The following is a 20,914-nucleotide window of genomic DNA, read 5'->3' as shown; positions in this document are numbered from 1 at the left end:
TGATAGTTTGGAAGTACTTACTTAACTTGCTTAATTTTTTTTATTTTTGCTCGCTTTTTCTTACTGTACATAGAAAATCCTTTGATCGGCGAAAATGATACCCACCATGTCGAAGCTGAGGTCAAATCATTCATTATGCACAACGATATTCTAGGCAGGCTAGGTAGCTCTTAACTGAAGAAATTGTTACCGATTTTCGAGCACATCAACGTATTGAAAATAACAATACCGGTATGTTTGATTTTTTATTTGACCAACAAGTATTTTCTCATTTTTATTCATTTCTCCATTATTCGAGTTTCACCGAGAACATGTAAAAACGGACAGCCGCAGGCAAACCATGGATCTAGGAGTAGAGTAATTCATACGAATATTGCTTTTATATTATATCACTGCATTCGTGTACACTATATATATATACTTCAAGTCACGCATTTATTTCTTATAAATAGATCTATGTGCCTAACCTTGACAAGCTAGTAAAGCGCACATATACATCGCTATGTAATAAATTATTATCAAAATTTTTACTAGTTATTGCTATCGTAAGTTAAAATATATTGATAATAGCAGTCATCGGTCATTAAATTAACAATAATAAAAACGACAATAGTGATGATAGCAACAAAAAAAGCTAGCGTCAATCGAAGATTCGTTTGTAACAGCAGAAGCTGAGAGATACGATGTTTCTATTCGCATATCCAAGGGTGGTTCAGTTCAATCAATGTATGTAAGTTCGTGCTTGCTTGCTGATAATGAGTAATAGTGACATCCGTTATATTACCGCAGACACAAACTGAAGGTGACGAGAGACAAAAGACCTTTGACAAATGAGGCCAACTGTTGTGACACTGTTCTGGGTTATTATATACATCGTAATGGCAAGGGTACCTGCCACCGTCTTATTAGTGGCAGCGTCATGGTGATTATTTCACGACGTCCTAGGCCTTTAGTGAAAGAACTACTAAAATAAACGTGTGTTGGACGCCTGATGTGCGCATGCATCTATTCGTAATAATGTAAAGTACCAGTGTTGGGCGCCTTGTTCAGAGTCACTAATGAATTGTAGTCCATATTGATTATTTGTCTGACGAATTCGGTGAACTGGCGCAACTTGTACCCGACATGAGACCCACTCCTACTTGGCTACCGGTTTTCACGTCTACCGGTGACTAAGAGAATTAATTGATAATGTCGTTAAATCTATATGTATAGCTTCAATGTAATGTAGCCATGTTGAGACCCCCTACCCGCCTGATACAATATGATTGAGCTCTGAGTGACTCGGAAAAGAAGTATATTCGCATTACTATTTAAAGCTAGCATTCTTTGGCTTCTTCTGCCTCGTAGATGGTGTCGGATGTTCGCCTGAAACGACCGAGGGGAAAATACATTGAAATTAAATAGGAGCCCATTTGCTATTGCACGTATGCACGCCCTATGTTCGATGAACCTGTTGTTTCAAGAATAAAATTGTGTAGTACATAACATAAAACGACTTTTTCGCTTCAAGAGCGCTGTGGCAACTACTTCCTGTATAGGGAAACTTGAAGATTAATAATTATATGCAAATAATGAGGTAATCTGCTCTGCCGGAAATTAGAATCGGCCTTTCGATGCGAACAGACGCACTTGATTGTAGTGTAACCTAACTTGACTGATATGTTTTCAAACGTGAGGTTTTGAGGTTGAATGGTTTTCATAAGGTTAATTCAAGGAGTAGTGAATATAAGCTGCGAGCGCAGTCGACTACCATAGACCTCACCTGTTAGAAATGGTCGGTTTACATGCTTATCCGCAAGGTTAAAAACACACCGAAATACCCACGACCTTTGTGACCCCAATTTTTCAGGCCGGAAACTTTTTCTAGTCATATAGCGATATGCTGTATTCTAGTCATACAATACACCTTAAAACATATATTCAATCGTTTTATAACAAGGGTTATATTGCAAATGTATATGCTACATAGCCTAGAACCAGAGCACGTCAAACAGTGATGTCCGTCTCCGATGCGGTGAAATTTTTGACGATTTGTCGATATCATTTGCTGAGTAACTACGAAAGATTTTACCGGTAGATGCACGGAAACGAACAAGACTAGTAAGAGTAAACACATTTGCTTAGGGGCCAAGTTATTCATCTGAACTAAACGCACGGAGGGCCGGACGGTGAGAGAATGTGTCGCAGATTGTATGCTATAGCTTTGCTGAAAAATTTACTATACTGATTGTCGAACATAGAATGAACTTTCTTCGTGCTCAAGCCATAATCTAAACGTATAGAATCATCTCGCTATAAATCTCGCCTATAGTGAAGCAATCGGTATAGAATAGGCAGCTGTAGAAGGCTGTATTCTACACCAGGACAAAATTAACAATTTGCATCAGACAACACTATTCCCTGCTTGTGTGATACCTAAAAGGTAACAATATATATATATACGTACATACACAGATATGATCTAAGGACTGCTCGTAGCCTATCCGATATTTCGTGTGGTAAAATTCGAGCATGTTCCATACAGCAGACGTGTAACATCATTTTTCCACACAATCATATGGTTTAAGAACATATTACTCCTTCAAACACAAATTGGGTAGCAAGCCTCCTTATTTATCGCAGCGTACTTGGTTAAAATAAATAATAATGGGAAAATCACACGCTCCTTGTCATATTTCATGAGAAAGATTCACGTTGATATCGTTACCTAACCACAATGGCATCTCGCTCTGAACTTCAACTTAGGATGTAACTCATAAGATTACCAAATAAAGAAATACTATAAACACGAACATTCAACGCGGAACCAGATTCTACGGAAATGGTATCAAAATTCTCCAAAAAAAATAACCCTCCACTGACCCGGATTTTTTTCGCCGACAACCTAATGTCAACGACAATTTTCGTTTCGAGGAAATTAGCCCAGCATTTTAGATGCACGGTCCCCTATTTCAAAATCTGATTGGCGATCTTGCCAGAGAAACTTGTGCATCAGCTATAGGATTCTAATAAAGCTAATTTATGTTATTGAGTACAAACTTGCATAGTACTCCTTTGTATGTAAAGTTGAAATAATAGATCTATTCATTTCAGTTGTCCTCTTTTGAGCAGTGCGCAGTGGAAGCTTTCATCGCTGAGCGTTAATTCAGTGTCTTCTTGGCTAGAAATATATTTGTTAGGCGACCATTCCTGTCGACGTTGCCGCAAGTACCGACGACTATTTCGACTCACCGAATTGTAAATTAATGCGCCCATTTAATCAACTTAAACACACTTAATAACATATTCGAAACCGGCGTACGTTGTTTCGCTTAGAAGCGATGGTAGCATCACACGTAAAAAATAGAAACATTTTTTTTATTCAGTCATAAGTGGTGTCCTCACAAAGTCTATCATATGTATGCATGTGCAGAAATTGAGATAATAAAAACATGGCTGATAGTAATTTGCTCATATTGCTAGTAAGTTGGAAAAGTTTATGGTCCATATTGATGCCCGGGGATGACCGCGTTTTGTTAGATTATTCGTAGAGGGTGTCCTAGTTGATAGTACGAACTATACTCCACGATGCTTCCATTTTGTTTGACGTTATGAGCTGGACCTAGATGATGACCTTCGTTTGTTTTTGAAATCATGCAGCATTAACCAGAATTTTATTGAACTTTCCTACAGTTGACTCCTATATGATATATCCTCTAGTAAGTCGTGTCAACTGTGCTGATCTGTCCAACAGTAAGTTTATGATCACTAATCAGATATATTGCTTAGTTAATCCATTGGTAGATTGTGAATAGAATTAGCCATTGTTCGGACGCCTTTTAGTACATCGCACTTTACTCAACAGCATACATCATGGTATCAGGCAGCTGTTGTGGTAAAGGTAACGGTCCGTATTATATATAGATGTGACGCAGTTCCCTTGTGCTTGCTCATGTTTTGCGCTTCTCGTGTGTGACTTGTAAGAAAGCAGCTTCTGCTGCACGGGAGGATTGAAGTGCAGTGCTCACCTCTGCCGAATTCGTTCGCATTTCCCACAGCTGAACGGGCCCTTCATAACGCATGTAAGATGAAAACAAGCGTTACAGGCTTGACATTGGACAACGGTCTGGGTGTCAAATGGGAAGATGGCGTCGCCTCGACGACAGTACTCACACACAAAACCCTGACCCCGACAGAGTTGACACGTACGGACGTGGTTTACGCAGGCCTCATGTGTCTGCTGTAGCGCACGAAGCAATTCGCCGTTGCGGGCCTAAAAGGTTAAGCTTATAAAGTTAGAAAAAAACAGGTTCACAGGTTGAAACAACATTTATGTATTAACTAGATGTCTAGTTCTTTTTCTGCAGTCCACTTTTTCCTACTTTACACTTTATTCACATGAATCTTTCACCCTAGAGATAAAATAAAGTTTTGTGTTTTTTCGTTACACGAGCCTCACAATTTACTACTTCAGTATTTGTTGTTCGGATTTACTAATAGAAAATTTTTTTTCAGACCGGTTCCACGTTAGTAAATTGTTTACAGCCATTAATACCGTCAATAGATGTGCGATTTGGTATGTCCGTCATACCTGCAAACTATTTGCTAATATATTGCTCAATTATATCTATGTTACATTTTTTACATTATAGAAAATGTGTGTATTTATATATATATATACATAAGTAATTAACGTAATATTACATTCGTGTAGCGTCGTTTAAATTGCTGAATTCAGCATAGAGCTGCTACGTATCAACAGGAACTTCGCCTTTGCATTTGCTCCTCTTATTTGATGTCGTAGGCTGAGTTTTCAATAGGATATTTATAGGAGCAACAAAAAAAAAGATTTTGCGCATATTGTATCATGATTTATATATGTATGTGGCGGCCCAACTATTTGTTGGGCCTTTTAACAAGTAAGTACAATCACTACATATACGATAAAAAGATAACAGACATACCTGTATGAAGTCATCCAGTGAATATTTAAATTGATCCGTGTAAAGGTGAATGGGTATCCGAAGCAAACGTGTTTTATTTGCATTCTTGCAGCTTTTGACGTACTGAGCAGACTTCATTAGTGTTCCACGAAGCTCCGTGACTTTAGCTAACATACGCGATTTCTTGAGTACGGTCCTGAGTGATAAAACGATAAAATAGTTATCAGAAAGCTAAATATTACAAGCATATCGTGATGAAGTTCTTAATAGTTGAAACACATTGTTGTGGAAATACTTTGCATTTCTTTTTGTTTCCTAGTAGTATAATCCGACATTTCCGTCTTTTCCCACTCTGTACTTTCTTAAAATGATACAACATCTTTCTGACTAAAGCAAAAATGACGTTTACAAACATTCAATTTGTTACTTACCGGTGGTATTCGTACAATTCGAAGACAGGATCACAGTACAATGACTCGAGAAGGTTCTTAGCGAAGTCCGATACAGGACACTGCGTGAAGTCCCACTTCAGCACGATTCGCGCTGGTATGACAGATTTGTAGTTATGATGGCATGTTTGACAAAAGTGTTTGCCTAAGTAGTGACAAAGTCTGATAGTCCGGTTGGGAAGCCCAAAGGGTAAGAAGCACAAATGCATAGTGTTATAATACAGAAACGAATGTTTCTAACTTCTAGAAAACTAGAAATTTTTCTGCACAGATTCTTTGTGTTTAGAATACAAATCGAGACTGCTGAAAAGAAAAATTCTTGAAGCTAACAAGTAAGCTTATATATGGATTTTGGAGGGATCTTTCTTTTCAAAACAATTTTTGTTAGAACTCTCATATAGGTCAACAATGTTCTGGCAATCACCGTAAATCAATATATTGATTTTCGTGAAAAAAATGCCGAGTGAGACAAAATTTTCTGGATAGCTCGAGAAATCCGAAAGCTTTGTTTTTACATCTGTACAATATATATGATATTGTAAATAGTTATGTACTTCACACTGTAAGCATATATATGCAAATACTGTCCCACCTTGGCCGACTTGTTTTCGGAAGCATTTTCATTCCGCAGCCGGCACAACGTAAATTTTGTTTTTCGAGAGCGATCTTCACAGTGCTTTCAGCGAAGATCTTATTGAATATGATCTGCTTTCTGGGTGGGGCCCAGAACTCACTGCCACGTTTACGGATGTTATTAGAGCTATCATCCGGTGAAACAGCCCAGCTATCGGGCAAAACGATCATCCTAACAAAATCACACAGAAATCACAGAGCGTTACAATTTTTTTTTTTTTGCTAACGGAAGCATCATCAACCACTATTTCTGTTATTAAAAATATTCATGTTATAATAATATAATGTACTCAGCACCCTCGGCAAAAGCAGGTTAATACAACATAATGTTATTTCTTGAGTGCTGCATGCAAGCGCATGTGAGAGGAAAATTTTGCATAAAACGAAACAAATACATACTGTTGAGGTGTTTCATCATTACCGACAATCCACTTTAAATCGCTAGCTTTTAGCAAAGGTTTGTCCCGAAAATTTCGAAGTAGACAAAGTGCAGTTCTCTCAGCGGACATTGGCGCTTGAGATTCGATCGATCTAAAGGAAGCCTTAGATATGGAGTCGAATTCGCCTTCATCGTGATCCGAGCTCGAAAGGCTAAGCGAAGCCGTGCAGTCCTTATTAGAAGCGGTCATGTCTTCACTGACAGACAGTTGCATTCTGCAAGATTCTCGTCGTTTTCGGCGAGTCCGAAGGCAGGCTTCTGGCGTGGACTCACGCTCAAATTCAGATTTGCTAATATTTCGAGCTATAGAGATTGACAGAGGTAAATACATAAAAACGTGACCACATTATTAATTAGGTCGCACGTCGATCTTAGCAAAGGACCGGCCTTTGGTAACAATCGGTTCATTTGACAACAGTAAGTAAGATTAACTAGAGTAGCAGAATTTAACTGGCTGTTGATTTAACATCTGAAAGCTCGCGTTCGATCTACTTACCAGTAACATTTTTTCGACTCCGTTTCCAGCATTGAAAATGCTCCATCGCTTGAATTACGACTTCTGCAATATAGAAATGGGCGTTTTCTTTGTCGAGGGGCGACATGAAGGAATTGAAATCGCTAGATGATAAAAAATCGTAGAGCGTTTGACCCTTTTTTGGTACTGGAAAGCCGCATTCGGTCGGTGCAAGAACATCCCGAGCGCCTACAAAAGTTAACGGAATCTTCGTATAGAATCAATTAAGACATCGGCTTCTAGTGAACTAAATACAATAGCGTTGAGACGCCACGTCTAAACAGTAGGGTAGTAAACTATAGGTACCTTCTGCTACTGCGCATAAACTCTCAAACTAAATCACCTATATTTTAATGAAATATAAGATAAACAAATTATCTTTTCCCGCGCGCACCTTTGCTCCTATTCCCCAGTGCTCGGAAACTCCTCTGCAACAACTTACCGCCATCAAGAAAGCTGGAGTTCTTGCGCAGACTCGAATTGCTCGAGAAGGCGCTACTTCGTCCGCCGCTGCTGGATATTAGAGGCGAAGTAGATGCGGAACTGTCCACCTGTGACTCGGTTGGAGATCGATGGGTGGATGGAACCGTGCACGGTATCGTAGTCACCACCTGCAGCAAAAACAGCAAAAACAATATTAGCAATAGCGAAGATGATCCACCGAGTTATAGTAAATTAGAAACAGCCAATTAGCTCAAAAAAATACTATGTAGTATAACAGGAGGGAATGTGAGGAGAACAGCTTAAATTTGTCTTTTGATCCAACTGGGTCCATCCCCACGTTATTACGTTTGTGCCAATTAGTTCACATGAGGTGATGCGGTCAAACGAACTTTATCCATGCATTATTTGCTATATACAAACTTTCGTAGAAAACATTATTAATTACAAAATGAAGAACTGCATTGTTGACTATCTTCCACGCGTAATGATAGGATGGAAATATTAGATTGTACCTGTCTTAAATCCTGACATGGAAACGAAGACGCTTAAACTCGTAAATGTGCTAGTGACAAAAGCCGGATTAGTCCCTTCGGAATATTATAGACACTCATTAACCTGAAGGCCATCGGTGGCCAGCAGAAGCAAATGTGGCGACACAAGTACGCCCTTATAATCATAACTTACCGTTATTCACTTCGACCAATACGCTGGGCAAACAATACAGGCGATTCCTACAGGGGACACAAACGGCCTTCAGAAGCTACGTGTATACGGTGGCCCGAAAACGTCAAAGCACTTTGAATGACCAGTGTTCAATTACATAAATAATAATAATTAATATTTCAATTTTACAAAAATCTACATAAGCTGACAACGACGGGCTCTTGATTCACATGTCTTCAAATCTTTCAGTGCCGTCAATTTAGTCGTGTAAGCTTTATTATTACGGTACTTCCACAAGAACAAATCCATTGGCGTTAAGGCTGGGGAACGAACCTCTTCAAACTCTTCTGTTTAAAAGGTCCTCACTAAGATATATTCCCATATAACAATGGTAATACGCAGTCGCTTTGTGCGATTATAAATGAAACTCCCTACCTCCACCAAAGTCCTTCTGAATGCGTGGTAAAAATAGTTCTTGCAGTACATTCAAGTACTGCTGTGCTGTTATAAAATAATACTTCAAATGAAGTACAGTGTATTTTTCAAGAACACTGTATATATATATATACACCAGCAGCTCAAGACGCGAATAGATCTTATTTCTTTCGCTAATAGTTAGGAAGCCCCTATAAGATAATAGCCTGGGGCAATATTGTTTAGTTGCCGCAGTCTATTCACTAATCCAACAGCGAAATGCCGTTGTTAGTTTGTTGTGGCAAATTCAAATTCCATTTCCAGTGTGTCACATATTTCCAGAAGTAAGGGTTGTTTCCGGGATTTATATCGACTTAGTCCACGAACGGATGTCGTATGATAATCAGCGGCACAAACTGAACGTAGCACGCTTTATCGACGATTAGTTGCCATTCGAAACGGACAGGCTTTACTAGATCTATTAATAAAGTGCTAAACGTACATTTTACTCAAACTCACAGGTTACCCGTGCAATGGGAGCGTGTTTAACTTCAATATTTCAGGAAGCATAAGGTGGTCGATAGTGATATAAAATTGAGCCTAGATAGGCCATTCGTTTTATGCTGAAAGGGGTTATTAGCTGTTTAGAGCAATATCTAACAGTATTACCTAAAGTGAAAACCCGACGCACTTATTTTGCTTGTAAGAGAAGAAGCTGAGATCAGTTTATTATAGTTTTGTACCTATTAGCCATTGTTGCAAGTTATTAGGGGGAGACAACGTGTAGAAGAGGAGATAAAACTTCAACGTCATTAGAACGTCCACTTTTATAGTCATTTTTGCGGTCATGAAACCCGTTTCGAAAAGATCAAACAAATGCGGGGCAAAAAAAAGGACGAAAATCGAAAGAATACATCATAAATCTAAAGTTCGAACCCCGAAATTACTTCGGCGCGCAGAACTTTTTTTTAGCAGAATCTTTTCCTCCTGAAGAGGTACCTCCGTAGTAGGAGAGAAAATGGAACAAGACCAATGGGGCGACACATCTATATATATGTATATATATATATATATATATATATATATATATATATATATTACTAATGTTTTGAGGCATGCCGGGGCCGAAAACTGTAAGTTGGAAAATCGGCCAAGAATAAGAAAATAAATACTAACTACAAACAAGACGTGAAATAGGCATCTTCTAGGCACTCCAACTTCTCCATTACGGTAGTTGCCATACAATCTACAGCTCATAGGGCGCTAATCCTGTTTAATAAATATAACTTATGAGAATTCTATGCAAATAAAAATTTTTGGATTAAATTTAAGAACGTGGTCGATACTTATAGAGAGACCAATTATGTTCAGGGTTGATGTATTGAGTTATTAAAAAAATATTAACCCCTAACTTTTGCTGAATAGCCTTCAACTTTAAGGGCGCCTTTAACATATTAAGAACTAATACATTTCTCTTTTTCCCTCGAGTAAAAGAGGTTCGATTAATAATGATCATAAACACATTTTAGTCTTAGCCTAACGCTCGTTTGTTTTTTCGATCAAATGAACGATTTCGATTAAATGAATGATTTCAATAGACGAGCATTGTAAAGAGCTGCAACGACTGTAACGGTACTCGTGCGAGTAGATTTAACTCTCGCGGGGATTTCTGTACACGGAACCTCCCGTCTCAAGAAATTCCACTTTTAATCAAGCGATCGCGGTATGATGAGCTGCTAATTGCTTGTCAGGATGCCCCTTGGTACCGTTTCGTGGAATTCATAGTTTCAAGTCTAATCACTTTGGGTGTTTTTTCTCAAGATAACATGAAACCTTACACTAATGATAACGTATGCTTGGCATATTTTGAGCTACCTGCGCCTCAACGTGTTTTTTTTTTGAAAATCAATCAAACGTCGTCTGCAAACATCGACAAAATCCCCAAATCGTATTTTCTTCGCACTTTAGCTGTTAGCATACGTCGAATCGTAAACTTAACTCATAGAAACTATTGTGTATACTTAGAAAATGATTACCACATATAAAGTGCATCTTTTAAAATTGTATTAAACGCTTTCTATAAGTCCCCTATAGGCTTGCGCGTCTACATGTCAAATTTTTCTGATCTGTCGTTTCTTTTGCGTGGATTACAAATGCCACTTCTGGCAAGCATGCTTATTCAATATAAGCACAATCCACAACGATTATAGCTTTACTTGAGACCTTAACTGCTAGCTAGTCTGCCTTCTCTAATCTGCCGGCAGCTTTTCTTATATTAACCAAGCTCTAACTTATACTAACCAAGCTATATCGGTAAGGGTAACCTCGTTAAAGTGTAGCTCAAATGCGCCACAAAACAAAAATTCCAGCGGGTTTGAATTTTCGGATAACAGCAGGGCAAAGGTTGAAAAAATTGCGAAGGTTCAATATAGCAAAAAAACCCAAGAAGAAGTGGAAAAAAACACATTCGTTCACCGTTGCAGCTTAGCTGGACGGTGCTATTAGCAATTGATATTCTCTGCATACATTTCGCCATTTTATTTTAGAACAAACTGGCTTTCGGCTGGTATCAAGAGTAGCGAATACATGTTATGACAAATAGTCTGGCAAGTTTTTCCCCAGTTTGAACGCGCCATATGCTTTCGTTTGCCATTAAATAACATTCGGCAGCATGTTTGAAGCGTAACAATCTCTGAGGACTTATACTTAGCCCTTCCACACTCTCGGAAACTACGAAAAACGCTCTTTACGGCCCGTCTGAAAAAATTCGTTTGTCAAAACAATTCGACTCTGCTAACCTCAAATAGATATCGTATGCGCTTCTAGATGGCTGCGGTCAACTAGTATTAAAATGGCGTTTCATAGAGTACACGATCACGATAAGTCCACCATCCTCATTTGATTATCCCTTAGAATGACACCGTTCGCTGAAAGCCTCAAGACATCAATTAAGACCTAAATAAAGTATTCTGGTAAAGTAGTTTCCATCTTTGATTGATTTTATACATCACTGATCGTAAAATAGTTTCTAGATATTAGCCGGCATCTATAAATCAAAATGTGTGGGTGCACGATAAGTACATACCTAGTGAATGCACCATCCATACAATTTACATATGTTCTAGATCAATATGTTCCAGGTAGCCCCGTACATTAGAAGTGCAGCAGCTGAAGAAACCCCGTGCTTTGGTGGTATCACAACCCTAACAAAATCGACGGAATCGTTAGCTCTCGTCTAGATGCTACCCGCGTACTCTGGTCATCGCTATCCTGCGACTACTAAACCAACGGGGAACACGGAGATTCAGTGCCTACGTCCGAGTCGGGGGAGGCGACAATCATTCTACGATTACCCCCTCATCTGACAACAAGCCGATTCTCGGATCGTTTACCGACGGGCCTTGGCAAAGAAAAATGCCAGAAGTCGTGTTAAATACAACGCGTCTCATTGTGCAATGAACAGTGACGCCAAATTGTACGGGTGCACAGCGTGAGCCTTTAAATGTTCGTCCGATCGACGTTTTTTCCCAGGGAATTAGTTGTATTACAGGCCACGGCGGGACGGAGCAACCATAATATTTGTAGTTGCGGTTCAATTCGCTTCAACGACATCATAAATAATGGTCATTCCAGATCCACAACGCAGTTCTAGACGTATCTTATGTTCATGGGGCTTTAGTGCTTTCTACCTAAGTCACAATCAAACAGTGCCCTTTCTTTCCCTTCAAACGTCAACGCTTCTTCGTCGCAGTAACATCGTTATAGACTAGCGCTCCGTCATCACTTTTTGTTTTCTGCATTCTCTTTTCCGGTATAACTTGATTCGCGAATGTGCTACTCTATAATCCACTCTGTTTTCCTCACTGACTGGAGACCTTTTACAATTGAAACTTCTGAACAACTGTGAAGCAATTGGCTAGCCCTCCAGCGCTTTCCGAACGAGTTCTGTCGGCAAATATAAGACGTCCATCAGTGTTGCATATATACACACAAAACAACCGTGGTTTTTGTTGCTGTTGTTTCTATCTATGGTAGAACTAACTATAGAGCAAACCATCAATATCAGTTGGTCGACTGATAGTGACTTGCCACTCGTCGGGCTCGCCGTACTTGAAACGTTGTACGCGGGGGAGCCGGAGCCAGCCCCGATAAGTGGGTAGGATGTGGGAGCCACTAGTTTCAGCCTAGCGGAAAAGGGACGCAACCAAGGACCCCGTCTATACTGCAAAGAGTAGAACATGTCAAATGCGCACTAACAACCCCGAATGAAGCCCTAAAAGTAGCTTTCAAAATGGTATTAAGACAACATAGATTCACCGACGTCAGCTTCATAAGAAGACTCCAGTAAGAAGCGCCGCGAGGCCGAGGGTACCTAAATCGTAGCGGTTTCGAGCCTATATTGCCGGAATTGCAACAAAGAGTTAGATAAAACAAAAACAAAAAGACACCGTCAACATCAAGAGCTAGTTGATGACCAGTAAAGGAAGTTCGACAACAGACTTCCGGTCTACGTGGATTCCCTTGACTAATAGGAAGCAGTACAAACGAAATAACGTTGTGGCTAAGTAAATTAATGAACAATTTCTATGTAAAACCCGGCTGGCGATACTGCTATGAGAGAACGAGTTAAACCGATATTGTCTTAGAGGGTACCTTTTAGCATAGGAAACAACATCTCAGTTGACGAAACGTTAGTGTTGTCGCAATAGATATGCTGATTTCTATTCGGTGATCTATAAGGACAAAATTTCCTGACAACTGGAGAGTTATTATTTTTTTTAAAAAAGTCGATAAGTAAATCTCATCTATGGACACCATCTAGGCGTATTTGTCTCCGTAGCGGGGACTTCAAACAGCATTCTCCATATTACATCCTTACTAAACTCATGAGTCTTCTATACCTACTTCTGGATAGTAATTAAGCATTATATATGGATCATTATTATTCAATAATGCGAAACAAAGTTAAAGGGATTACTGCGTTTTGTGCTATAACGAAGCAAATCGCGAATCGGTCGAAACCTCCCGTTAAAAAAAAACGATTAACACTACGCATGCACGCGGATAGCATTTATAATATGATCCCGCCTTGTCAGCGGCTGGTAGCGCCACTGGAAATAAATAGTGGTATAGTTGGCATAATTCGATCTGATGACTCCTCTAACAAATAGCCATTGGTCCCGTCCAGTTCCCTACGACAGGAACAAACAATACAAGCATTCTAGCGAACCAAATATTTACGAATACATTAGAGTGTTTCTTTATGTAGAGGATAACGAGTAATTCGTATAGAACAGTATCGATTAATCGCGCTCGGATCAAACCCACATTGATTTTTATTAAAATCAAGTACTCCCAGACGTTCACGCCGTTCTGCTGCAGATGTGTGCCAGCGGCACTGCCATTAGAAGACCAAAGTTCGTCGCAGGCGTGGGCACTTTCTACGCACCGTTCCATTAACACTAATCGAACACCGAATACGATTTGAGAAATCGTATTCTACGGCCGACTGGTCTTCGCGATATATGAGTTTTAGAGAAATGCGCAGGATAATTATGAAATCGCAACGGCACGTTATTGACTCGCACACATAAAATCGGCCCCAACAGCACAAAAACAACGCGTGTACAAAATACATTGTATTAATTCAATAATGGATTACTTGGTTTTTACGCCGCTTCTTCATGATGGCCACGACCTGTTTAGTGATTAGCTTGATCGAGGCTGAGAATTCCGTCGTTGTTTGACATTATTGACGGCACTTTTTTCTTTAAATATACAACAAAAGTGTTGGCAGACGGTATACGACGCACATAACCGTAGAAACTTGCATGTGACTTAACCTACCGCGTTAAAGCCTCCATGCAGATATCCACTGCTGTCTTTTCGACTCCATACGATACATGGGGTAAGTGGCCACTGGTGAATGATGTCGTAGTGCATCGATAGACTGAGCCCATTATATGAAAGGTGCCACATCTAAATAGGTGTTTAGCAAATTATCTCGTTGCTACAGGAGTTGATATGGACAATCAGCTCGATTTAAGCCTAACCTACTTTTTGCAATTCTGCTGCTGGCGCTATACTAATTGCTGACTAATAGTGATGGCTGTGTGATGAAGTTTTTCCACGTTTATATGCTTGTGTTTTTCCTGCGAATATGTTGGCTGAACCGAAGCTCGGTGCAACTGTGCATCGGTAACGCCAGTGCTTGATCAAATTAAAGGTCGGTTCTTCGACTCGGTAGGTATTGTGTAAGACAACAATGGTAAGTTATCAAAGCACCGTAGAAAGTAAGTGAGCTACACTGCATATTTTGAGCTCTTTCTTAATACGGGATTAAAAAATACGGTGAAAGATCTCGTATCTTTGTGCAGAGTAATTAAAATCTTTGACTATGATAAAATGCCAATTAAACGTTTTTTAGGAGGAATTAGGAGATAGATAGCTAGCAAATAAAGGTAAAAACTTGTAAACTACCAAAAAACGCTACGTTTTTTCCCCGAACTGAACGCCGCAGATTTCACGCAAATCACATAATGCAGCTCATCTGTTCTATGCCTACTGATTGCAGGATTTTAACAAGCTCAAGGCGCCTTAGCAGTTTTCTTAGGACATTAGCAGCCGCCACTAAATTTGCGCCCTTTTCGGCGGCCTGAGAAACACGTCAGGCAGCTAGCCATACGCCTGCGCTGGCAAAGAGAAATAAATGCTACCGAGGTGCCACAGCTCTTTGGTCCTCGTCAAGTCACGCACTTACTGCCTGCCGCAGTTCAAATTTAGCCAAAGAATCATAAACATAGTTAACAGTCGTCCTTATCAATAGAATGACGCTCCGAATTGGGTTAGCGCGCGTAGGTAAGCACGCAAGCTAAACGGGCCCTTCAGTGCCATCTGCTTCTTGGCGCATTTGAATATCTAGGTTATACATCAAAAAAAGTAGGCAAAGACAGAGCTACGCGAGAAGGAACAAACGTGACTGGCGAATAGGGAGTGTGGTAAAAATTTGCCTACAATGCCAACTGTATTGGCTTTGCCAGTGTATCCTGATTACAACACAAATGCGCCTATTAGCTTGAGATAGATATTTTCCTTTAATTTGTTACATTTCAAATTTAAATAATGTATCAATAACGTTACTAAATAATTTGCTTACAAGAAAAATAATTCCTCATGCCCGTGTCTATTCCGTAAATGGTCTTTCCCGTGATGACGTAGACTTTCACTTGTAATAGAAAAGAAACAGCTAAATAGGGTATTCTGGTGACAAGTTCAGCGCCCTATTCTTTTTTTGTCGTTTCAAAATTTTTATTAATTCCATCAAATATTTACATAGATTGTTCAACAAGTCGCCGTGATAGCTTAATAGATAACGTATTTGCCTGCTGATTTTAGAGATACATTGTATTCCATGTTCGAACCCGGTCGTAGATAGACAGACCTCGTTTCGCGCTTGGAACCGGCCTACTGATGGAATGCCTAACGACGATACCTGTCGTTAAATTCGGAACATATAGAGATGCTCAACAGCCTTTATAATATTACCGAACCAAAATCATTAACGATCATTCACTCTACAATCATAGACATTTCCTCCAATTGCCGATAATATGCTAAAATTCGATGCTTTTTGCTGTTACTGGAAAACGGCACACACAGAGTATAAATCGTATTTGTTCCCTGACTAGAATTCGGTCCGAACCCCATCGATGCGTCGAATTTAGTCAGCTGTCGTTGATCACCTTATGAACAGGTCGAGTCGACATTATTAACCGGCGCAAAAACCGGCGTCACACGTTCTCTACTACCTAGGCAAAACAACTGGCTGCCATAGCGGTACATGAGAGCTGGTGGAAACAAACAGTGCAATCCTTATCTTGAATCAAAACCGAAATATCGCGCCTTATCGCCTATGAAAACGTTGCTGAGTTATTTCCATCCTCGAATTTTCCAAGCCACCGTTTAGACTGCGCTCACAGTCTGCCCTGTGCGTCTACTCGTCATAATGGTAACACCTAACAATAAAATGGCAATACCTAACATGCTTCTTTCTTTAACCTCATTCGGCTGGCAACATAGTTCAATCACATCGAAGCCTTGAAATATTTTGTTCTAGTCCGCACAGGGGCCATGTGTACTTAACACATAGACGCATACGCGATAAGAAGTTAGCGATCCCCCTTATGGGCTTCTGTAATGGGCAGCCTTTTGATAGAGTCTATAAATGCCGTTGTTTAACTTACGGACGACGTACGAAATCCGACTATTTCGGAACTCCTTCCAGCAGAGATCTGTAGGTGAATTACTGTGCTATAACCTTTGTTACCTAAAAAGTGGTATCAACGTACTAGCCATTAATGATCCTCTTATATCTATTTTAATCCAGTTGTAGTTAAGCCCCGCTTTAATGAGGGTTTTACATAAGTATATTATTTCAGTTATGCTAATAACTAAATAATGTATTTATATATTATATAAAAAATAAATAATAACTAAATAAAAGCTAGCTAACAGTGTATCGACGTAAAGCGATTAGCATAGTTTTATGACAGCAAAGGCATTTTATTGGACTCCTTCTCGCAAAGCAACGTAAAAACGACCCCGCAGGGTGGTCTGCAGTAGCAAACTTTGCCGTAGCGAATCATGAGAAATGATTATCTTTGGACGGATCGTTCTTTGATAATGTTAATAAGATTAGATTAGGGCAAGATGTCTGGGCAGGCTGAAATTGAAAAATTAAGTTTTGCCAAGGATCTGGTCGTTTTATCGATACTGGACGAAACGCATTCACGATTGATGAAAAAGATTTTAACAGCAGCATCACTTAATGGTTAGTTATAGGTATTGTGCGTTTGAATAAATTTCATATTCAGTAAAACTACCTGTCTTCTCAATACCTTATTGGCAAGAGAACTGCATAGCAATAGCAAAACTTTCGCTATCTTTACAGTCATATATTTCTCGGATCACTTCTATGCCGCTTCCATTTACTAATTCTCGCTCGTATCATCTAAATACGTTGTAATCCTTCAATGAACCAGTGAGGTGATTGGAAGTTGGAGCAAACGTACAAGCATGTAAAAAGTTGTTTAACTCGCAATAATTTTCCGATGAGCCGAGGCTGACCAAAAAGCGTAGCGATGAGATCAACAGTGACGACCAGCATTTTACTTCATCTGCATTTAGCCTTTGGCTAGACGCAAGGAAGTTTTTCTGCTGGCTAATCTTTCCTATTATGCTTCTTAGCAAGTATAATAAGCTTTGATCAATTAGTTGAAATAAACACTGCTCGAACTGTCCAATTCAACGTTTTTAGAGACCTCCGTTTCTCAAACATACATTATCACCTGCATGATTATCTACGTCTTTCTGTGGTAAATGACGTCATACCAAGGCTTTCAAGTAAGGTTTCACTATTCCACCAGTATCTTCGATATGCATTACACAATGTAAGCGGTACAGTATTGATAAGCGAAGTCTTACGCGACAGACGAACCATATCACAGCTGGGAAACCAGTTCAGACTGATGAGTACATCATGATTGGTCATCTGAGCCGCTTGTATGCCGTTGATTCGAGAGGCTGTCAATTGGCTGGCCAATGTATTGTCGACCGAATAAAGCCTTCATCACATCAAATACATTCTGTTATCAACTTTCCCATGCTACCCTATAATGCGATAGAGGTAATGTTGTTTACCGCAGAATATTACTGAATATATAGATATCTTTATTATCTCTCGTGTGATGCATGTCGTATACTTACTGACTCTTGCAAATTTTGTGTGGCATATATGCACCTTATATGTATATATATATGGTGCATATAATCACCAAAGTATATATATATTGTGGATATGGAATGAAATGTTTACGGCACGAAAGCGTAATTGCATATGGGCTTGTAGGGTTGACGCCATATAAAATTTTTAAGTCAACTAAACGCTTTGTTTCAATAATATTCTATCTGCGTAGTTACATTAGTGATGGTCGCCAGATTTGCGGATTAGCATATTTTGATGTAATTAAACAGATAAGTTAAGAGTCATAGAAGGCCGGAAGTATCAAACATAGACAAAGAAAATAGACTTATTCAAAATTATTACGAATATTAATCTCAAAATCTGCATAATTCCCAATGCATATATTTGTAAAGACTACATACAGCTGATGTGGCATCGACAAGATAAGCGGACGGGCATCAACCATTACCATTTAAACCGTAATCGACGAAGATTATAGGCGGTATAAGGTTTATTCGTATCGATTTGTTTGTCGAATCAATGGGTTTGTCATTGTTGTAACAAAAAATCAAATACCTAGCAAGTCTAAATAAAACGATCGGTCAAGTGATCAACGATGTTTGACTAAGTTATAATGGGATGAAAAGTCTGCCAAGGACGCTTGTCTAGCTGAACTGATAGATTTAAGAAAATATATAAGAATTGCGTATGTTTCTGCGCACATAACTTGGAACAGTCGTGACATCAACAAGTAGAAGCTGAAAAAATATGCGACATGCAGGGCAGAAAAGCGCCTCCAGTAATGAACTCACTAACAGAGAGGTCTCATTGTGTTTATAATAGTTAATAAATGAGCATATATGTATACGTAGGTAGAATTCGTTCAAAAACAACAGTTCCTAGAATATGCAGTGATTACATAAGCGTTTCTGTACTAGAGTATAACAATCATATAACGAATGCTAAAGTAACATCTATTCCATGACTGCTCGTCCCTGTTCGCATTCAATGTTCGATATAAAACGGTCGAACAAAATAAAAGTTTATTGTGGCACGGATTTTAAAGGATTCACAATCACAGATAAGTATCACCTTACGATAAGTAATATTGCATATTGTATGAAATTACATTCAACTATAAAAGAAACTAAAAAAATTACGTACGAGAGCCCACGATGACACTAATTACGATGCGGATTATATTTAGTGATAAAAATATTTCATGCGAAATTTTCCACGCGTTTCCGCATAAAAAATGCGTAACAAAATGGAATGGAAATCTACACGATCCCATACACTAGGATGTTACTATATGGAACAACAAGTATAGGGCTGATTTTCTTGGTCCAGGACCTGTGTTCTAAGCCAAAGGTGAGCGATAAAGTGATAGATACTTTTTCAATTGCTGAAAAGGCGGGAACTGAGTAAAAAATGGGTACTCCGTGAATTAATTTTAGGCTAGTTGGAAATACATGCAGTGTATTCCACGTGCAACTTGCGGAAATCCAATAAGAAAAAACCAGCTTGAAGGGTACGGTCATCATAGACGAAACATAATGTCAATCTTTACAGACAATCGAAGACAGACCAGATGAAAGAATGGCGTCGCTCTAGAGAGAAGTCGAGTTCGGTGGCAGCGCCATGTAGATTCGGAATAAGATGATGGTAGTTCCTACAATCTTCATAGTTCAAAAGGTATTATATTTGAAAGGCCGCTGGATTCGTTTGTGCTAACTGCTATACATTGGCAGTGTCATGTTTTGTAAGTTCTTAATCGATCCTATATATATATATATATATAGCATACATTTGTTTCATGTCTTTTTATCATAACATTACGTTTAAAAACAGTTCTGTGAATAAACCGAAGCTTTGCATTGTATTAGAAATGATAAGATGGGTAGATCACGCTGTGCAGTAGTTAAGCTGGGGTTTTTAAGGAGTTTACTCGACTTGCTGCAAAAAACACCTGGGGGCAGTTGTTATATCGATCAAGTTAGTTCAACCACTGTCTATTCTATTACCCATGATGATTTTAACGTACCCCGGATAATGCATATCGTTCTATTAAGTACATTTCCCGCTACAAGCACGCGTGCCGCCGTGCACCACGCACGAGCACCCATAGATAGTATCGACACAACAAGTGTCAAGACTCTGTAATTTTCGCATGAACTATGAGCAACACTAGTTTAGGCCTTTTTTTGTGTTCAAAATGTTGTATTATGACTAGACTAAACTGTGGCCAGCCCCGACAACCATTGCGTTGCACTAGCTATATTCATCAATTAGATTTACTAAAACCAGGATGGAAACGGGATAGTCGTCAGGTTGTATGTGGCTGTTGCACTACAACCATTACATATTGGTACCTCGACTGAGCTTTTCCGCTCATATTACTCCCGTTTTTTTAGCCTAGTCCCGTCTCCATCACACGCGCATGATGTTGGCTAATCCCAGCATACCAGCATCAGCGGCACCCAATATGCATTAATATGATGGCTCCAGAAGCAGAAGGAAGGTTGGCAGTGTACACGTGCCATTAATACCAACGGAAAATTATCGAAAAATCGCATCGTAAAGCTAACACATAGCTCCTACTAACTTTCGCCCGAGACAGTTCGGTGACGACGCGTTTATTCTCCAGACGCATGTCGAAGGTTTGCTGGGCAATCCCAGACTGTTCTAATC

The 20,914-nt window shown here is 39.3% G+C and overlaps 1 protein-coding gene and 1 long non-coding RNA gene across 9 annotated transcripts in view; one reads left to right on the top strand and one right to left on the bottom strand.

Annotated features, from left to right (window-relative positions):
- Positions 1-236: 236 nt before the first annotated feature.
- The window catches only part of LOC111245138 (run domain Beclin-1-interacting and cysteine-rich domain-containing protein-like), a 26,045-nt gene continuing 5,367 nt past the window's right edge, over positions 237-20,914 (bottom strand). For 2 of the 3 annotated variants that reach the window (XM_086978891.1, XM_086978892.1), the window contains 8 exons: positions 7,403-7,571; positions 6,943-7,149; positions 6,407-6,749; positions 5,967-6,179; positions 5,357-5,536; positions 4,947-5,121; positions 4,011-4,255; positions 237-1,368 (listed from right to left, as the gene is read on the bottom strand). In XM_086978891.1, coding sequence (XP_086835017.1) covers positions 1,320-1,368; positions 4,011-4,255; positions 4,947-5,121; positions 5,357-5,536; positions 5,967-6,179; positions 6,407-6,749; positions 6,943-7,149; positions 7,403-7,571 — 1,581 coding nt within the window. In that variant the 3' untranslated portion in view covers positions 237-1,319. Of the gene's footprint in view, positions 1,369-4,010; positions 4,269-4,946; positions 5,122-5,356; positions 5,537-5,966; positions 6,180-6,406; positions 6,750-6,942; positions 7,150-7,402; positions 7,572-20,914 lie in introns of those variants that run through there. The other variant, XM_086978893.1, reaches the window with a different exon arrangement.
- Positions 18,443-20,914, top strand: part of LOC147757810 (uncharacterized) — a 20,803-nt gene continuing 18,331 nt past the window's right edge. For 2 of the 6 annotated variants that reach the window (XR_015320132.1, XR_015320128.1), the window contains exon 1: positions 18,455-19,918. This is a non-coding gene — a long non-coding RNA (uncharacterized LOC147757810). Of the gene's footprint in view, positions 19,919-20,914 lie in introns of all 6 variants that reach the window. The other 4 variants (XR_015320129.1, XR_015320131.1, XR_015320130.1 and 1 more) reach the window with 4 other exon arrangements.

The sequence above is a fragment of the Varroa destructor genome, unplaced genomic scaffold (genome assembly GCF_002443255.2).
Source record: "Varroa destructor unplaced genomic scaffold, Vdes_3.0 BEIS01000002.1, whole genome shotgun sequence".
NCBI lineage: Eukaryota > Metazoa > Arthropoda > Arachnida > Mesostigmata > Varroidae > Varroa > Varroa destructor.
Note: the sequence above shows the minus strand (reverse complement) of the source record. Positions and strands in the feature narration are given on the sequence as shown.